Source organism: Arachis ipaensis, chromosome B5, assembly GCF_059453495.1.
Source record: "Arachis ipaensis isolate K30076 ecotype BB chromosome B5, ASM5945349v1, whole genome shotgun sequence".
Taxonomy (NCBI): Eukaryota; Viridiplantae; Streptophyta; class Magnoliopsida; order Fabales; family Fabaceae; genus Arachis; species Arachis ipaensis.
In genome coordinates this window covers 10,037,007-10,055,058 of record NC_142440.1, presented here as the reverse complement: position 1 = coordinate 10,055,058, position 18,052 = coordinate 10,037,007, and the positions used below count along the sequence as shown (strand labels likewise).

The 18,052-nt window shown below is 31.2% G+C and overlaps 2 protein-coding genes across 2 annotated transcripts; both read right to left on the bottom strand.

Annotated features, from left to right (window-relative positions):
• Positions 1–559: 559 nt before the first annotated feature.
• Positions 560–4,964, bottom strand: LOC107642836 (cytochrome P450 71D8-like). Its single transcript, XM_016346322.3, has 2 exons — positions 3,844–4,964; positions 560–1,373 (listed from the first exon to the last, which is right to left on the bottom strand). Exons 1-2 carry the CDS (start codon positions 4,732–4,734, stop codon positions 762–764), a joined length of 1,503 nt encoding a protein of 500 aa, XP_016201808.1. The 5' UTR covers positions 4,735–4,964; the 3' UTR covers positions 560–761.
• A 3,987-nt stretch (positions 4,965–8,951) lies between these two features.
• Positions 8,952–9,653, bottom strand: LOC148563346 (uncharacterized). Its single transcript, XM_088486754.1, has 2 exons — positions 9,591–9,653; positions 8,952–9,500 (listed from the first exon to the last, which is right to left on the bottom strand). The coding sequence occupies exons 1-2, from the start codon at positions 9,651–9,653 to the stop codon at positions 8,952–8,954; spliced, it is 612 nt and encodes a 203-aa protein (XP_088342880.1).
• Positions 9,654–18,052: the final 8,399 nt, after the last annotated feature.

Genomic DNA, 18,052 nt, shown 5'->3' with positions numbered 1-18,052 from the left:
ATTTAATTATTTGACATACAGTCCATAAAACATAAATATTAATCATTATTATTATTAATAAATCTTTATTCTCTTTCGTATATAAATTTTTTTACTTAATTACCTTAACAAGTTTTGTTAAACACTAAGTCCTTATTATTATTATTGGACTAAATATCATGATGTAATGAGACTAAATTTTTAAAGTAGTTTTTTAAATTTATAATTTGTACCGATTTAGTCTTTTAAATTTAAAATTTATTATACTAGTCTTTAAGATCTAACTCTAGGTACTATATTGATCATATTTTTATCTTGATTAAGTACCAAAATAAAACATCATCATTTATTCTTATATCTAGTGTGACAAGATAGAGCTGACTTAGTATTCTATTCATTGACTCAACTCTAAAAAGAAAAGACCAATATAATCAATTTTAAATTTAAAAGACTAAAATAGTAAAAGCTGTAAATTTTATAGACCATTATTATGGAGATTTAGTCTCTAAATGGTGGTACTGGAGAAAAAAAAACTAGTTGAGAATATGATGATGAAATTATGGATCATAAAGAGTGGGAATGACGCATAATTTCTTAGTGTAGTTTACATTTTCTCTGCATAATTTCTATTGGAGAGTATTGTTCATACAAGACTCTTCAAGATACATATTAGCTGAGTTCTTATTATTATAATTACATATTTAACTAGAACACCATGGTATTAAATTATGAATGTGGGCAACTGGAACAAAAAACAAGACGAGAATATGACGATGAAGAAGTTATGGTTGATAAGGAGTGGCAATGACGCACAAGGGATGTTTTCTTGCAATTGCCAAGCCAGGGACTTCAGTCATGTCGAGATCCTCAGGCTTCATCCCATCGGGGAGTTCCCAATTGAAATGGTAAAGTAAGAGAGCCAGAGGAAGTGTAATGCTGGCCACACCAAAATTCATACCAGGACAGATTCTCCTTCCTCCCCCAAATGGTAAATACTCAAAGTTATTCCCTTTGTAATCCAATGAACTATCTTCAAACCTCTCAGGTATGAAACTCTCAGCATCATGCCAGTATTGGGGATCTCTTCCAATTGCCCACACGTTCACCATCACTCTCGTCTTCACTGGTATATCATACCCATGGATGTTGGTTGCTTCGGTGCATTCTCTAGGGATCAACAATGGAGTTGGACAGTGTAACCTTAGTGTCTCCTTCACCACTAGCTTCAAGTAACTTAGTTCTTCAATATCACTTTCTTGAATTGTTTTCTTTCCTTTAAGTGCTTCTCTTAATTCAGCTTGTAACTTTGCCATCACTCTTGGGTTTTTCATCATTTCTGACATGCCCCATTCTAAGGTTGCTGCCGAGGTATCCATTCCAGCAGCAAATATGTCCTGTAAACAGTTGATTTTCTTTTCTTTAGTTTTTTAGTTTTGAAAAATAAAAATACCAAAAAATACTAAAAAATGAAAGAAAGAAAGAAGCAAATAGTAAAATACTACAGATGAAAAAGATGGGAGTAGATCTTCTCAATTTTTTTTTTCAATTGTTTAGTAATAGAGAGAAAAAAATTGAGAGGATTTATTTTCTAAAAAATTTATTGTATTATATACATGAAAGACGGCGTATTATTCGCAACAAGCCAAAAAATAATAGATGATATTTTTTTTTTATTTTATATAAATTTTTGTTATATATTTGAATTACTATTAATTAATTTTTTATTTTTATATTAAAAAAGTAGACATTCTAACAATTTTTTTATAAATTTTCCGTACTTCAATTTCTTTCTATAAATTGTATACAGATTTCAGTTTAGCATCTTTTAAAAATTTTATTTAGTTTTTTTTTACAAAATTAATTCTTATCCGTGTTCTAATTCTGCCGTTAGTTATATATCTCATCGGTGTTGTGTATGTCTTTCTATATATATATATATATATTAGTATTAAAACTAATTAATAAAAAATAAATAGATAAAAGTTTTTCTTTTATATTATAAAATATAAAATACTACAAATATTGTTTTTCTAATGAAATACGTAACCAAAATTAAAAAACATGTTGTCTTAACAATAGTTTTCTGATAATTAAATCGGGATATTAAAAGGAGAATCTAAACTCTCAAAGTATAAGAGAAGCCGAATCTTTTCTTTTTCTGTCAAGACTCAAGACTGATGAATCTCTCTTGTTATAGAACATATTAGATAACCCATATTTTTTATTATTTTTATTTATTTTTATTTTTTATTTAAGTTAGTAATCATTAATTTTTTATTTCACTAAAAATGTTGACTCTAAAAAAATTTCAATTGTTATACTTATACCATACATACACGAAACAAAACAAGTCAACAACTGCTTATAGCAGGTGGCGTCATGCATTAGAGAGGCTTGGCCCCAAGTCAAGTTATCCAAAATTTATGGTATGTTTGACTTTCCGGTTGGTAACTCCAAAATCATTATTATAATATTATTCTTTGGACTTTTTCTTTTTCTTGTTTTAACACGGTTTAGTTATCTTTAAACATTATTAGAAATACGTATAGTCTGATTTAGTGTCAGATTTAATTACCTTTAAAAATATATATCAAAGTTATTAATTAAAATAATATAATAAAAATATAAAATTTATTTTTTAATATTTTTATTATTCATTTATTAAAATAAAAATTTAAAAACTTTTAATAATTTTAATATATATTTTTAAAGCACATATTAACTAAACCATTTTAAATAACTCTTGGCATAAATTAATAGAGATTCTATATATTTGTTATGAAGTACAATTTTTTATTGGGTAAAGTATATTTTTTATCTTTAAAATTTGGTAAAAGTTTTAAAAAATCTTAAATTTTATTTTATTTTAATTTTGTCTCAAAAGTTTTTGATTTGCATCAAATATATCTTCAACAGCTAAATTTTCAAAAAATTTAAGACCAATCTAACAATAATGCATAAAAATTATGCTTGATGTACTTGTGTTAAGGGTTATTCTTATGAAATTGTTGTTGAATTGATCTTAAATTTTTTGAAAATTTAGCCATCAATGATATATTTAATACAAATAAAAAATTTTAGGACAAAATTAAAACAAAATAAAACTTAGAAATATTTTTAAAACTTTTATCAAATTTTAAAGATAAAAAGTATATTTTATTTTTTTTATTCTATATTTTTGAAATAATATATTTATCTATTTTTTATTATTATATATTCCCTCTTTTATAATTATTTTACAAATTAACATGAAAAAAATAATTGTTTCTCCGTGATGTTTATAAAAATGATCACTAAAGCAATTAGACAACTTTTCCTAAAAAATAATAAACAAATAGTTTGTTTCTAGTAGCAGGAGCTGAAGTATTCATTAATCTAGAATCAGCTCATCCAAATAGTATAGATAATTTTGAATAGTCATTTCTATGTATAAATACTTACTCGAGATCATTATATTCAGCATGTGATAATATATATATTAATTTCTTACTTTTATACTGATAAAATAAAAATAATGAAAAAAAAATATAGAATGAACACCACCTTTTGTTTTTGATATTAGAATAGCAACGATATTTTTTAAAATATAAACAAATAAAATGTTATTCTCAAATATAAAACCGTTTAATTAGAAAAACAGAAACTGAACCGTTTGATTTATGAGAAGTACAAAAATCGAACTGTCCAATATATAAAAAGTATAAAAATCGAATCGTGCTATTTATAAAAAATACAAAAATCAAACCAAAAGATTTCTGTTAAAAAAATAAAAAATTTAAAGTATACAAAAAATTATAATATTAAAATATACCACTACTCTTATTTCCATTGAAAAAAAAAAAGGCCAGGCATTAATATACTAACCCCAATGACCGCTTTGACGTTTGTGATTGTTAGGTTGGTTTGGAGGTTCCCGCTTTGCTGGACTCTCAATAGAACGTCAACAAGGTCTTCCTCCTCAACATCGCTCTTACCTTCTCTTTGCTTCTTTTGATGTTCCTTTATGATGTCCTCCATGAACTTATCATGTCTCTTGTGCAGATTCTCCACCTTTGACTTCAATCCACTCAAATAAAACAGAGGTTTGATTGAAGGAAACAAATCCCCCAAATGAAACCCTCCCAAGATTTGCATTGCTTCCTTGGTCAGACGGATAAACCCAGCGTGGTCCGTGTTGGAGTTACCAAAAGCAGCCCTGTAGACAGTAACACTAATCAAGTGGAAAATCATGTCAGACAGATTGATCCGTGAACCCGCAGATTCACGGATCTTCTGGATGGTTCTTTCCATCTCGGCTTCTCTTATAAAAGCCAGAGACTGAACCTTTTTCTTACTCAAAAGTTCCAGAGTACATATCTTGCGCATGTCTCTCCAGTAATCGCTGGACGGAGAGAATACAATATCTGCAGGGCCATATACTAGAGTTTTAACAGCAGCAAGAAGAGGCCTCTTTTGAAAAGAGCCATCATAGGTTTTGAGTACCTCCTTGGCTAGCTTAGCGGAAGATATAACTACTGTGGAGTTTTCACCCAGTTTGAGGTGCATGAAAGGTCCATATTTTTTTGCTAGTTCTCTAAGGGAACGGTGTGGTAATGGTCCTGCTAATGCAACCTGATGGAGGTTACCAATGATGGGTAGTTTCCATGGACCGGGGGGAAGGTTAATGGATCTTGTTTTGAAGAAATATTTTGCAAGAAAATGCAAGACTGTGAAGACAAAAATTGCAATAACCAATAAGTAGGCTTGAGGTTCCATGTTATATTAATTAACTAATGGATCTATGAAGGTGTGTGCTTGTAATGATTTTTGCTTAGATTCAGTTCCTATTTATACAACTTTATGAAATGGAAAAACTTAATTATTTACGAAGATAAACTACAAACTATCATGTATATGCTTTCAACTTTCAACATTCAACATTCAACATAAAAGGTAAAATTTGTCTCCGAGGTGACGCAGTTTATAAAATTCGTGCGAATGGAGCGATGTCATAATTGGACTTGTATGTAAATCCCGGATGCTTGATATTAATATCGTACACTCAAATTCTTGAAATTTTAATTACATTAATTGTATCTTTAAAATTGATAAAAGCAATTTTTGTTGACCCATTTTTTATTAGAGTTAACGTAACTTAATGACATAAATCTTGAGTAACATTTATTATGACAATTATACATCATTTAGTCAAATATTGCATGCTAATTAGGACAATTATCCCACTTATTAGAATTATATAATTTTTTATTAAAATAATATACTTATATATTATAAAATTTATTTATATTAAATTATTATAAAAAAATTGTATAATTAAAATTAAAATTTTAAAAATATTTTATAAAAATATTTATATTTAAATAATATATAAAAAATATAATTAAATTAATATATTTAAAGATATTAAAAATATTAAATTTATCAAAAGAAACAAAATAATGAAAGAATTAATTTAGTACAAGATATCCAATTTTAAAAACTAAAACGAGAGTTATGAAAATTAGAAATTATGCACCAAATTAAATGAGAGTTGTATTTGACTAATGAATACTATAGAAACTATATCATTTGTAAAGATAAGACTTGTTACAAAATACAAGACATATGTGAATGAGCTATAATTTAAATGGCATAATTTTTTTATCCACACTTAAAGATTTCGCGTTCAAATTTCACTCCTAACTTTAAAAATAAATAAATAAATAAAATACAAGACATATCATTTATCAATTATCATATACTTTTATTACTGACTATCACACTAATAATGGTGTTGTTTCTTTCGAAAGTAGAATTGAAGTTGTGATGCATTTTTTTTTTGTGACTGAAAAAAAAATAAATAATAACAAAAAAAAATAAAAATAAACAAAAATTGTTTAAGAAAGACAATTTCGCAGAATACTATTCTAAAATTCGTTCTAAGGCAACGAAAGCTTCACTTGAGGAGAAAGGGTCCTCATTGTAGTCTTTGCCATGATGTCTGCTACTGCATCTCTCAAGATCAACCAGAGATTAGCACGCTATTTCCAAGACATAATATCTCGAATTTTTAATACCAAAAGATCAATAAAACAAGAGCAATCCTATAAATTATTGACAATAGTAAAGGCTTCCACACAGTTTGTCTCACATATAATGTCTCTTTGCTCCGAGTCCCATACTAAAAGAACGCCTCTCCAAATAGCAAACAACTCTCCTTGCAAAATGCTACAACTCTCAATTATTCCCAGACAGCCTCGTTGCCACCTTCCCTTCCAATCTCTACTAACACAAGCAAACCCCGAGCAACATTGCCAGGATAGCTAGCATCATAATTAATCTTAAAGGTACCCACTGAGGGGAGAATCCAAGAGCCACTAATGGTGGAGGGGATAGACAGTCGTTGCAACTCAAAAATATTTCGGAGCTCCTTTTTCAAGGACAAAGCCACACCAGTCACCCTATCTGTGGTCCAATAATGCTCGTGAGGATGAAAGATCTCGTTATTTCTCGAACGCCAAATCCACCAGAGACCAGAAAAGAATCGAAAGGGGAGTTGTTTGCTATTATGTACAAACTAACTCATAAAATCCACTGGTTGACCGGAGATCCCCAAAACTTGCCAAACTAGTTGGGCTTTTGGACAATCACGAATGCAATGTAAAACCGATTCTTGACCTGAGAAACAACATGGATAGCTATCCGTGTGTGAAATGCCCCTCCTAAAACGAAATCCAATAGTAGGAAGAGCCTCTCGAAGACATAGCCAGGCCAAAAATTTATACTTTTCTGGAACATGTTGACGCCAAAGCCAAAGCCAATTACCCCTATCCTCCCAACTAAACATCTTCTTACTGAGCCACAAATAACCACTACGAGTATCATAAACCTTTGAAGCCGTACTAGTCCAACACCAACCGACCTCTGAACCAACTTGAACATCCAGGTTGTAAGAGTTAATGTTACTATGCAAAGACTGATTCAGAGGAGAATAGATATTCTCAAGGTTCCACTGTCCATATGACCAAAGGTCCAAAATCCTGAGATCCGAATCAGAAATGTAAACATAATCCATCTCATGACACAGTCGCCTCTCTCTTCTCCATTTAGAAAACCAAAAGTTCTGTTTCAAATCCCTAATGTACCAAATAAAACCTTCCTTCAGGATTTCCCAAACTCGACATATACTCATCCAAACATAAGATCCCCTTCCTTGAGACCGACTGAAACAATCATTCTTAGAAGAATGGCATTTTTCCATCAATAATTGAACCATAGCTTATCAAGATGGTGAAAAAGTTGCCAAACTAGCTTCCTAAGAAGAGCAATATTAGCACAAAAAGGATCTCTAATTCCCAGACCCCCAAACTTCTTAGGGTGACCAACACCTTCCAGTTAACTAGATTCAGGCCTCTACCATCAGCTTGACCCTTCCATAGAAAATTTCGCATCATAGATTATATCTTATTAGTTACCCCTTTAGGGAAGAGAGATACTTGCATGTGGTAAATAGGAATCGCAGTCACTATCGAATTGAGCAAATAGAGTCTGCCCGCCTTATTAGGCAATCTCCCTTTCCAGCTGGCTAGCTTTTCCTGAATCTTGTCCAGAACATCGTTGAAAGTTGCGCGTGTCCCGAGAGTGATTAAGGTTCACCCCTAAATACTTGCCCAAGTTCTGGACGAATCTGATGGAGCACACTCCAGTGAAATCTCTTTTCTTGTTGCCGAAATATTCCTGGAGCATAGCGCTTTAGATTTCTCCACATTAACCATCATTCCAGAGGCTCTGCAGAAATTTTTGAAAGCTACCATCACAGTTTGAACTTGCTATTTTTTGTCTTTACAGAAAAGAAGTAAATCATTAGCAAACATCAAATGAGAAATTCTTGGACTCCCTCTAGAAATCGCAACCGACTTCCACAAGCCCCTATCAACTTGTTGATTAATAGAACAGGACAATCTCTCCATACACAACACAAACAGATAGGGTGATATAATCTTCTTGCCTAAGACCCCTGCTCGGAGTGAAGCTATTTAATCTATCTCCATTCCAGAGGATAGACAGTGCGGAAGCAGTGGCACAAAGCATAATCAGATTGACTGTCGGAGGAGGAAAGCCAAAACTCATAAGGGTTTGTTTCAGAAATAACCCCCAATCCACTCTATCGTATGTTTTCTCCAGATCAATCTTAAAGGCCAGGGTGCCTTTCTTTGACTTTGTCTTCTTCATGAAATGGAGAACCTCTTGTGCTACAATGATGTTGTCAGGGGTTCCTCTCCCCGGGATAAACCCTCTTTGAAAGGGCCCAACAATCTCTTTGAGATGGGGATGAAGTATATTGACCAGGACCTTCATTATAACTTTGTAAACCACATTACAAAGACTAATAGGTCGAAAATCCTTCATGGAAACCGGGTTTTCTACTTTCGGAATAAGAACCACAAGAGTTTCCATCATCCTTGGATCCATATCCAAACCAGAGAGCGCATAGTCCAAACATCAAAACCAACAATCTCCTAGTATTCTTTAAAGAAGAAAGCTTGAAACCCATCAGGGCCCGACGCCTTAAAAGAATGCATACTGAAAACAGACAACTTAACTTCTTCCAGAGTAACTGGCGCTGTGAGGCTACAACAAGCTTCATCATTCAGGGAAGGTAGCGACACATCACCAAGACAACCTAAATCTACATCCTTCGACTGGAAGAATAGGCGTTTATAAAAGGATTCAGCTTCCCTTCTTAGGACCTCCAGATCCGTTTTTCACACCCTATCTTGAAGAAAGAGACCATGAATCTTATTATGCTTTCTCCGCACAAGACTCTGGACATGAAAGGACTTGGTATTTCTATTTTCGAATTTTATCCACTACTCTCTAGATTTCTAAAACCATAGAAGTTCCTCCTACACAAGTGTGTTATTAAATTCCTCAATCAGCTGTTGTTTTTTTTTTTTTTTTGCCATAGACAAATCTTCCATTACTTCTAGTCGCTACTGAAGGAAATTAATCTGTCTCTCTAATTTGCATTTTCTAACGAAAATATTGCCAAACATTTTAGAATTAAACTCCAAAGAGTTCTTCTGCACTTCTAAAAGCTTGCCATACATCTCTTTGTAGCCAGTCTGCCATGATTGGTTCACAATATCTCTATATCCCGGATGAGTTGCCCAAGCTGCAATAAACCGAAAAGGTCTATTCTTTTTCGATTGTGGATGACATGTACAGCGCATTAGGATAGGACAATGATCAGACTGAAACCTATTTAAAATTTTTGCGTAAGCCTCTGGGAAGAGAGATAACCATCCATTGTTGATACGAATCCAATCAAATTTTTTCGCCACCTCAACACCATTTTTAACCATTTTGTACCAAGAAAATCGTCTTCCAATAGTCTTCAAGTCAAACAGATCATTATCCCCTAGAGAGGCAGCAAGCCGATCTGCATGGCGACTCGAGAAGAAGCAACCCTTAGATTCGTGAGAGAATAGTACTTCATTAAAATCACTAAGAACAATCCATGACCCACAAAAAGACGAAGACTGAGAAACAAGATAATTCCATAGCAAAACTTTGGTATTAAACTGAGGACTACCATAGATACAACTGCACCTCTAAATCACATTATTTACCTGAACCTCAACTGTAACACATTTATCGAAAGCATCAACCCATTTGCAGTGAGCACCCTGCATTGTAGAAAGGAATCAGATATCCCCTTATGTCCTGACGCCTCCACTATACCAATAGAGTAATAACCAAGTCTTTTCCAGAACAATTTCAAGTATTGAAAAGGAGAGTGAGTTTCATTTATTATAACTTGTAACATTACTTTTATTGGTTTTTGTCTTAAAAATTTGCCTAAATTTCAAATGTATTGGGAATTTGGAATAAAGAATTCAAAGCCATAATATATATGCTAATAAATTTGTAGAGTTAATAGTCAAAATCGTCCCTGAAAGATATCCCGATCTCTATTTTGGTTCTCGAAAGACAAAATTAATCGAAATCATCCCTGAAAGATACAGGACTTGGTCACGTTAGTCCTTCCCTCAGTTGGATGATGACATGTCACGTTAAGTGCCACATGGTATGATGACGTGGTGGGTTAATGCCACGTGTCACAAGATGATTGGTTGACGTGTTAGATTAGTGACACCTAGCACACCACGTGTCACTTGACATGTAAAAAAGTTATTTATGATCAAAATAGTCCTTGAAAGTTCAGACGTAACACATTTTCATATCTAAAATTTTAAAAATTAATCAAATTAGTCCTTATATATTTTTTTATTTTTTCTTGATAATATTAAATTTGAAATATTTTTTGATACTACTAATTTTAATAGAAATGTAATTGACAAATAAAAATTAGTAATTATATCTTTTTTTCTTAAAAATTTTTTCAATAAAATTATCTCTCCTTTAATTCTTCTCAAAATCTCTCTTATTCTTTTCCATTCTAAAACCTTTTTTCTTATATTATTACATTTTGCTGGAATATATATATATATATATATATATATATATATATATACTCAAAATTGAAATATATGTATTTGTTAACCTAAACAAAGTTATATGCTCAAAATCAAAATTTATGTATGTTAACTTAAACAAAGTTATATCACTATTTTTTTTTTACTACATCTTTTTTTTTTTCATTACGGTATTACTTACATATAGGATGTAATAGTAGTGATATTAAAAGAAAAATTATATAATCTATCTCAAATATATGAAACACAAAAAAAAGTTATGATCTTTGCATATAGTACGCTTAAGAAGCAATTCGTTTAGCATAATAATAATAATAATAATAATAATAATAATAATAATAATAATAATAATAATAATAATAATAATAATAATAATAATAATAAAAGCAACAAATTTTTAATATTTTGTAAAGTTTGAAATTGAAACAAAATTTGTGGATCTTTTTAAATTTTGACTTTTAATATCACTACCATTACATCCTATATGTAAGTAATACTGTAATGAAAAAAAAAAGATGTAGTAAAAAAAATAGTGATATAACTTTATTTAGGTTAACATACATAAATTTTGATTTTGAGCATATAACTTTGTTTAGGTTAATAAATACATACATTTTAATTTTGAGTGTATATATATAAATATATTCTAGTAAAATGTAATAATGTAAGGAAATGATTTTAGAAATAAAAAGAATAAGAGAGATTTTGAGAAGAATTAAAGAAGAGAGATAATTTTATTGAAAAAAATTTTAAGAAGAAAAGATACAATTACTAATTTTTTATTTGTCAATTACATTTCTATTAAAATTAGTAGTATCAAAAAATATTTCAAATTTAATATTATCAAAAAAAATAAAAAAAATTATATAAGGACTAATTTGATTAATTTTTAAAATTTTAGGGATGAAAATGACTTACGTCTGAATTTTTAAAGACTATTTTGATTATAAATAACTTTTTTACATGTCAAGTGACACGTCAGCCAATCATCTTGTGACACATGGCATTAACCCACCACGTCATCATGCCACGTGGCACTTAATGTGACACATCATCATCCAACTGACGGAAAGACTAACGTGACCAAGTCTTGTATCTTTCGGGGAGGATTTCGATTAATTTTGTCTTTCGAGAACCAAAATAGAGATCAGAGTATCTTTTAGGGACGATTTTGACTATTAACTCTAAATTTGTATTTACTAGAATTTATCAGTTTCACTAGAAGGAAAAAATAATTAATTAATTAGACAAGGAAAAATTTATGCATTTAAAAATTAGAAAATTACTCAAATTTAAATAAATTATCATTTAAATTTATATTGATTAATTAGTAATTTATTTTTATTATTTTCTCAAATGTATCCATATATTATTTTATGAATTTAGCTAAATAAAGAATATCCTAAGTTATTATTTAAAAGAGATAAAATAAAAATTTTGACTCTTTAAACAGTTGTATGAGACCAATTAATGTGTGACTTTTTTTTGTCAAAGATATTTTTTACTTTCACAAACTAAAAATTAATTCGTGACGGATATAAATTTTATTTAAAAATGTATTATTAACTAATGAATTATTGCATATATAAGATAAAATTTGAATTCGTAATATTTATTTAAACAAATGAGTGAACAAATTAATTAATCAATCTATTTTTTTTTTGTTTTTTATGATATTCCCAATCATGAACTGAAATTCTATTTAAAGATTTATTACTAAAAAATAAATTATTTCTTGTGGAAAACCTGATTCAAACCTGACCTTTGATAATGCGTCGTATTTTGATTCAAATGAATCGCACGTTTGTCTCAGGAAGTAACGCCAGCAATTAGATTATTCTCAAGATTATTCGCTTAGTTCTTTGACATCTATCTCATTGCTGTGGTCATGAGGTTCTAGGCTTCTAGCAAATAAGCTGGGGTTCTTGCCATCTAATTGTGGATCAAAGCTAGTACCAGATTTTTCGAACTCGTGGCAAATTCAAACAGTTGCAACTTGCAACACAAAAGGCCAATTTTCCAGCTAAATACAAAAGAGAAATTAAAGTATAGTTTAAACTTTAAACTTTAAATTCTTGTTTATGTCATATATATGGAATGGACTTAATCAACATTTATTAATCAATTATTATGAAATGTTGAATATCTCAACATACACATGAAAATAGTTTCACTCTATGCGGGCTTAATCTAACCCATGGCGGACTCTAGCTAGGTGACTTTTCAATAGAATGAAGAAACTTCTATAATACTTATTTTTGTTTTTCTTGTATATTATTCTTGACTTGTCTGATTAGCCAAAAAAGAAACAAAAATGCATGTGTCTAGGAATGATGAGTTTATGTTGCTATCGCTAATACATGGAGTAAAACACAAATTTTTAATACAACTTTTTTCTAAAAATTTAAGTTGTTATAAAGAACCATAAAATATTATATTTTTAATATTTTTTTTCATACAAGAGTTTTTTATTGAGATTTGTGTAAATTTTTATATAATTTTTTTAATTTGTCTTATGTTAAATTTTTTTTGAAATCTAAGAATTAAACTCTAGACTTTTAAATTAGAGTAAAGTACTAAATTGTTCCCCTACATTTGGACGTAATTCTGTTTTGGTCTTTAAGGTTTAAAGTGTCCTATTTGAATTTAAAACAGTTTTATTTAGTTTCAATGTAATTCCACTGTGCGATTAAAGTTAAATAATTAACAGAATGTACTATATGATAGCAGTACAAGAATAATATCAATAATTTAAAGAACAAATACAAATTCTAGAGGCACAAAATCAAACGTAGATGTATCAATACATTTATTTATCATTTCTCTTACAATTTAAATGAAATATTTTCTATAGAACTAAGGAGAATGATAAATAAATGTATTGATGCATTTACGGTTGATTTTATGCCTGTGGAGCTTGTATTTGTTCTCTAGATTATCGACATTGTTTTTGTACTGCTGCCATGTAGGACATTTCATTAATTATTTAACTTGGGATTACATTGAAACTAAATGAAACTTTTTTGGATTTAAATAGTACACTTTAAACTTTAAATACTAAAACAAGATTACACCCAAATATAAAGAACCAATTTAATACTTTACCCTTTAAATTATAAGTACTATGATGTTATATCATAAAATATTTTCTTCAAATTAAAAATTTAAACTGATATAAAAAGACAAATAAATAATTATATAGGATTAATAATTAAATAAGTCCCTAAAAGATGAAATATTCTTTAAATTTGTTCTTAAAAACTTTTTTTAATCAAATTAGTCATTTAAAATTATAAATTAATCTTATTTGTCTTTCAATTATATTTCCTAATTTTGATTTGAATTAGGGACTAACTTGTTTAATTCTAATTTTAAAATTTTAAATTTTAAAGTTTACATCCTAAATTTTCTAAAAGTAAAGGTAAAATATATAATTCTATAATAAAAATAGCTAATATTACCTATTTAAAAATTGCATATATATATATATATGAAAAAGTTTAAAATAAAAAACCATATTCTTTTTTCTAATTTTTAATCCACTGTAACAGTAATCCGAGCGAAGTTTGAAGTGCAACTTAAAAAAACATTAACGCAATGGATATAGTCATATATATTGGTTGCAGGATGTCGATAGCTCGTTGATGTTGCATGTGTGGCCAAAGAAGCACAATAAAGGATAATGTTTGCAATCATGGTGGCAGAAGGTAACAGGCGCTAAATATCCGAAGAAAAAGGAGATATATACTAGAGAAGCTTATTAGAGAGTCGAGTAAGGCGGCTAAATAATCGATTTTTTTATTTTCCTCGATCAAAATTTTTTTAAAAATTATTTTATTTATCTTTAATTTTAAATTTTAAATTATATATTATTAATTTTAAATAATAAATTTAAATTTTAAAATTAATTAATAATATTAACTAATTAAAAATTAATTATTTATATTTTTTCATTATATTATTACTATCACTATATGCATCTCCTCTTTAGCTCAGCTGCAGCAGTAAATTCAATTAATTCTTCTATCGGTCGTTATTATTTTATTAATAATATTGAAATGAAGTATAAATTATTTTTTTGTTTTATTAATTTTTAGCAAATCGACAGTGGTTCGATATCTAATAATCTAGGAGTGAAATTTACTCCTCTTCTACAGGTATCAATTTTTTATAAGTGCATTAAAGTGCCTTAAATTAGACGAGCATCGAAATAAAAAGTAAATTAAAATTTATTAAAAAATAAAGAAGTGAAAAACAAAGTATTCGAAAAGTAAGTTGACTGAAATCAAAAAAAGTTGCATTGAAATTTAAAGAAAGCAGTAAAGGTGCCTTCGACTGGGTCAAAGGACTTTAAGCATGGAAATTAAAGATATTGGAATGTAAAGTGGATTCGAAAAATAAACATTGCTCGAAACATAAATTTGCTTGAAAGATAAAGTTTACAGGAAATGTAAATGGAAAGTAAAGGCATATGGAAGGAACTCTACAGAAAATTGACTCGAAGCAGACTCAGAAAGTCGCTGGGATGTGAGTGTGCGTGAGTAATTTCTGAAGCAAAGTTCCAACCCTTATTCCTTAAAACTTCCTAATATTTATAACCCATATCTATAACCGACCCCTAATCACACGATACTGCCTTATATGCAAATTTTTGGGTAACCGTTTCCGCTCTTCTGCTTATAGACGTTGCCCATAAATTCCTCATTTGGAGAAAGCCTTCAACTTCTCAACTTAACATAATCGCTCGATTCTCTATTCGAGCAACTATTCGATTTCTTATTCAAATGTCAGCTCGACTACGCTAGGTCAATTTGATAATAAATTTGAATCGAGTCCGTGTCGAGTAACTCTCGATTAATGGTTGCACGTGCGCCCCTTTTGACTTTTGTTTTCACCCTAACATCTCCTCAATATCTCGAATAAACATATCCTAGTCAAAAATATTTTCCGACTAACAAATTGACCCCTAGGATTAATGTGTTTTCTTTCGAAATCACTTCTTGGAAAGTGAAACACTTAATCCTAATTCAAACATTAATCTCCTGAATCAGTAATAATTATCATTTAACTTCCCCATTAATACTGACCCGTTCAACACGTTTCCATGACTTGCGCTTTCTCTCTCCACCACTTCGCCTTCTTCGCAAAGTTACCTCTTTTCTCTTTGAACTCCATCTGCGATAACAGCTACAATAAAACTTCCTTTAAATTTGACACTTCCGCCTTTGTTAGACTTTCTCGAACCTTTATTCTCTCGACTTCTCTTGCATCCATTTTTCTTACACAATCTCTATTCTCCAATATGCATTCCTCTTTGCTCTGCCATGGCTGCTTCTTTATCTCATGCTGCTGCCCAAGACAAGGGTAAAGGCCCCATGGTGGAACCACCAGCTCCCCCAGCTCTTCATGTGTTAAATCAAGTCAATGATGAAGTCATTGACGACCCACAGTTTCAAATTAATGACTCCAGAATCCTAATTCCTTCCACGGTAGGTGAAGATGTCCATTGTTTCATTGGACCTATTGAAAACCTGGAAAAAGCAAACAAAAAACTACCTTTCTTCTCTAGTGCTCAAGGAAAAGATTTGTTGATCAACCAAGCCCTCGATATCTCCTTCTTCATCAACCAAAAATCATTCAGGAATAACCCAAAGATTAATCCTCGAGGGATTGATTTCACAGCCTGGTATGAGCGCCTTGCTCCAACAAAAAGTGCCGCTTGGGGAGCTCTTGGGATCCAGGAACTTCTGAGACTCTACCACTTCTCTCCTTCAACGCTCCCTTGGATGATTGGAGCCGTAACCTTCTTTTGGAATAGGATTACCACCAATTTTCACCTTCTTTGTGGAATGATTGGTATGTCGCTTTTGGACATAGCTGCTATTACAGGACTTCCGATCAGCCCTCCATATTTCACATCCGACATGCAACCCCGGCAACAATACAACATTGCCCCCATGTCCTCCTATAGTGACTTCATTGCTCACCACATGGGCAAAGAAGGTTCTGTCATTACAGATAACGAACATGTAGCCTTTCTGTTTACTGGCTAAATGCAATTGTCTTCTGCTCCCAAAGTGTCCAAATGTCAAAGTTTTTTCTTCCTCTAGCTGCCTGCTTCATGAAGGAAATAATCTCAATTTGACCAAGCTCCTTCTAGGGCATATTTTTTAAGAGCTTGGCCAGTTTGTAAATTGTCTTCGAAACAATTATTTAATCAGCACAGGCGGGCTTCTCCAACTATGGCTCAATGCCATTTTTGAAAAATATATGATAAAGCCTAAGGGTGGTGCTACCGATAAACAGCACATCGAAAGCTTCCGATTGGCTGATTTCAAGCCAAATTTTATAGACACACAATCAGATGAAGATCAATTTTGGGCTGTTCTCTCCCTCTTCCATTCTTGTAAAGACTTTTACAATGAAAAGTGAAAACCTCAATTTCGCCCCTTTTTTACGTTGAAATTGTGGTTCTGCGTGGCTTGAGCACTTACTGTTTTCGAATAATGCTGAAGAAAATGAACTTGCAAATCGAAATTGGGCAAACTTGCTGGCTGTTTAAGTAATTCCTACAGGGCTACTCCAGCACAAAAAAGAAAGGTTTAAAGACACTTTGTACGTTCCTTATTTCACAGCCAGACAACTGGGCTTCTTACAAGCCATCTCAATTCCACTCTCTCGAAACAATAAGCCATTTTGCCATATCACTCTGACTTCACAAAAAGAACTTGATGTCTGCCTCTTGAAATATCAACAACAGAGAGAGTATTTTAACTACCTTGTTTAAGATCGAAGTTCATATATCACCAAATTCTGCTTCGAATAGTGGACTGCTTACTACTCTAGGTACAATTGTTCCCTAGAAGAAATCAATCGTTCTGCTGTTCGAACAGCCCCTGCTGCTGAGGGTTCTCCTAAAAGAACTCAAAAAAGAAAAGCTGACACCACAGCCTCCTCACGACAACCACAACGAAAGAGTCGAAGGACTCCCACAAGAACTTCCAGAAGGGTAACTATTCTCTACCTATACACATGCACTTCGAACTGAAATATTTCGAAAGTCACATTTACTTAACAACTCTTAATTTCGATCTTTCATCAGTTACAGTTGCAACTGTCAAGTGAGAGCTCTGATGAAAGTGAGCAATCTATTCGGAACATCCTTACTGCTTCCTCACAATCAGAGGTTACAGCTGATTCAGATCCGGGTCTTCAATTAATTCGAAGGACAAGACCCATTCCAGTAACATTATATCATTTCTACAAATATTTCAATTAAGTTAGAATAAATCTTAACTTATAACTATGTACCTTGCATGTCAGCCCACTACTGCTGCTCAATCAATCACCTTACCACTGACACTTGATCAGCCACCTCAACAACAATAACAAGACACAAGACAATCCACATCTCACTCATCAATCCAGGTTACAGGATCTGTTCAACCTCTCCAAACTGCGTTTCCACCTCCCACTGGGATACAGGTGGTTGATTTAACAACAGAGCATACCCAACACTCACCAACGTGAATTTTGAGTGCTGAATATACCTCTCCAATCATTCAGTCTGCACCTTCGTCTGAATTTCAAGTGGC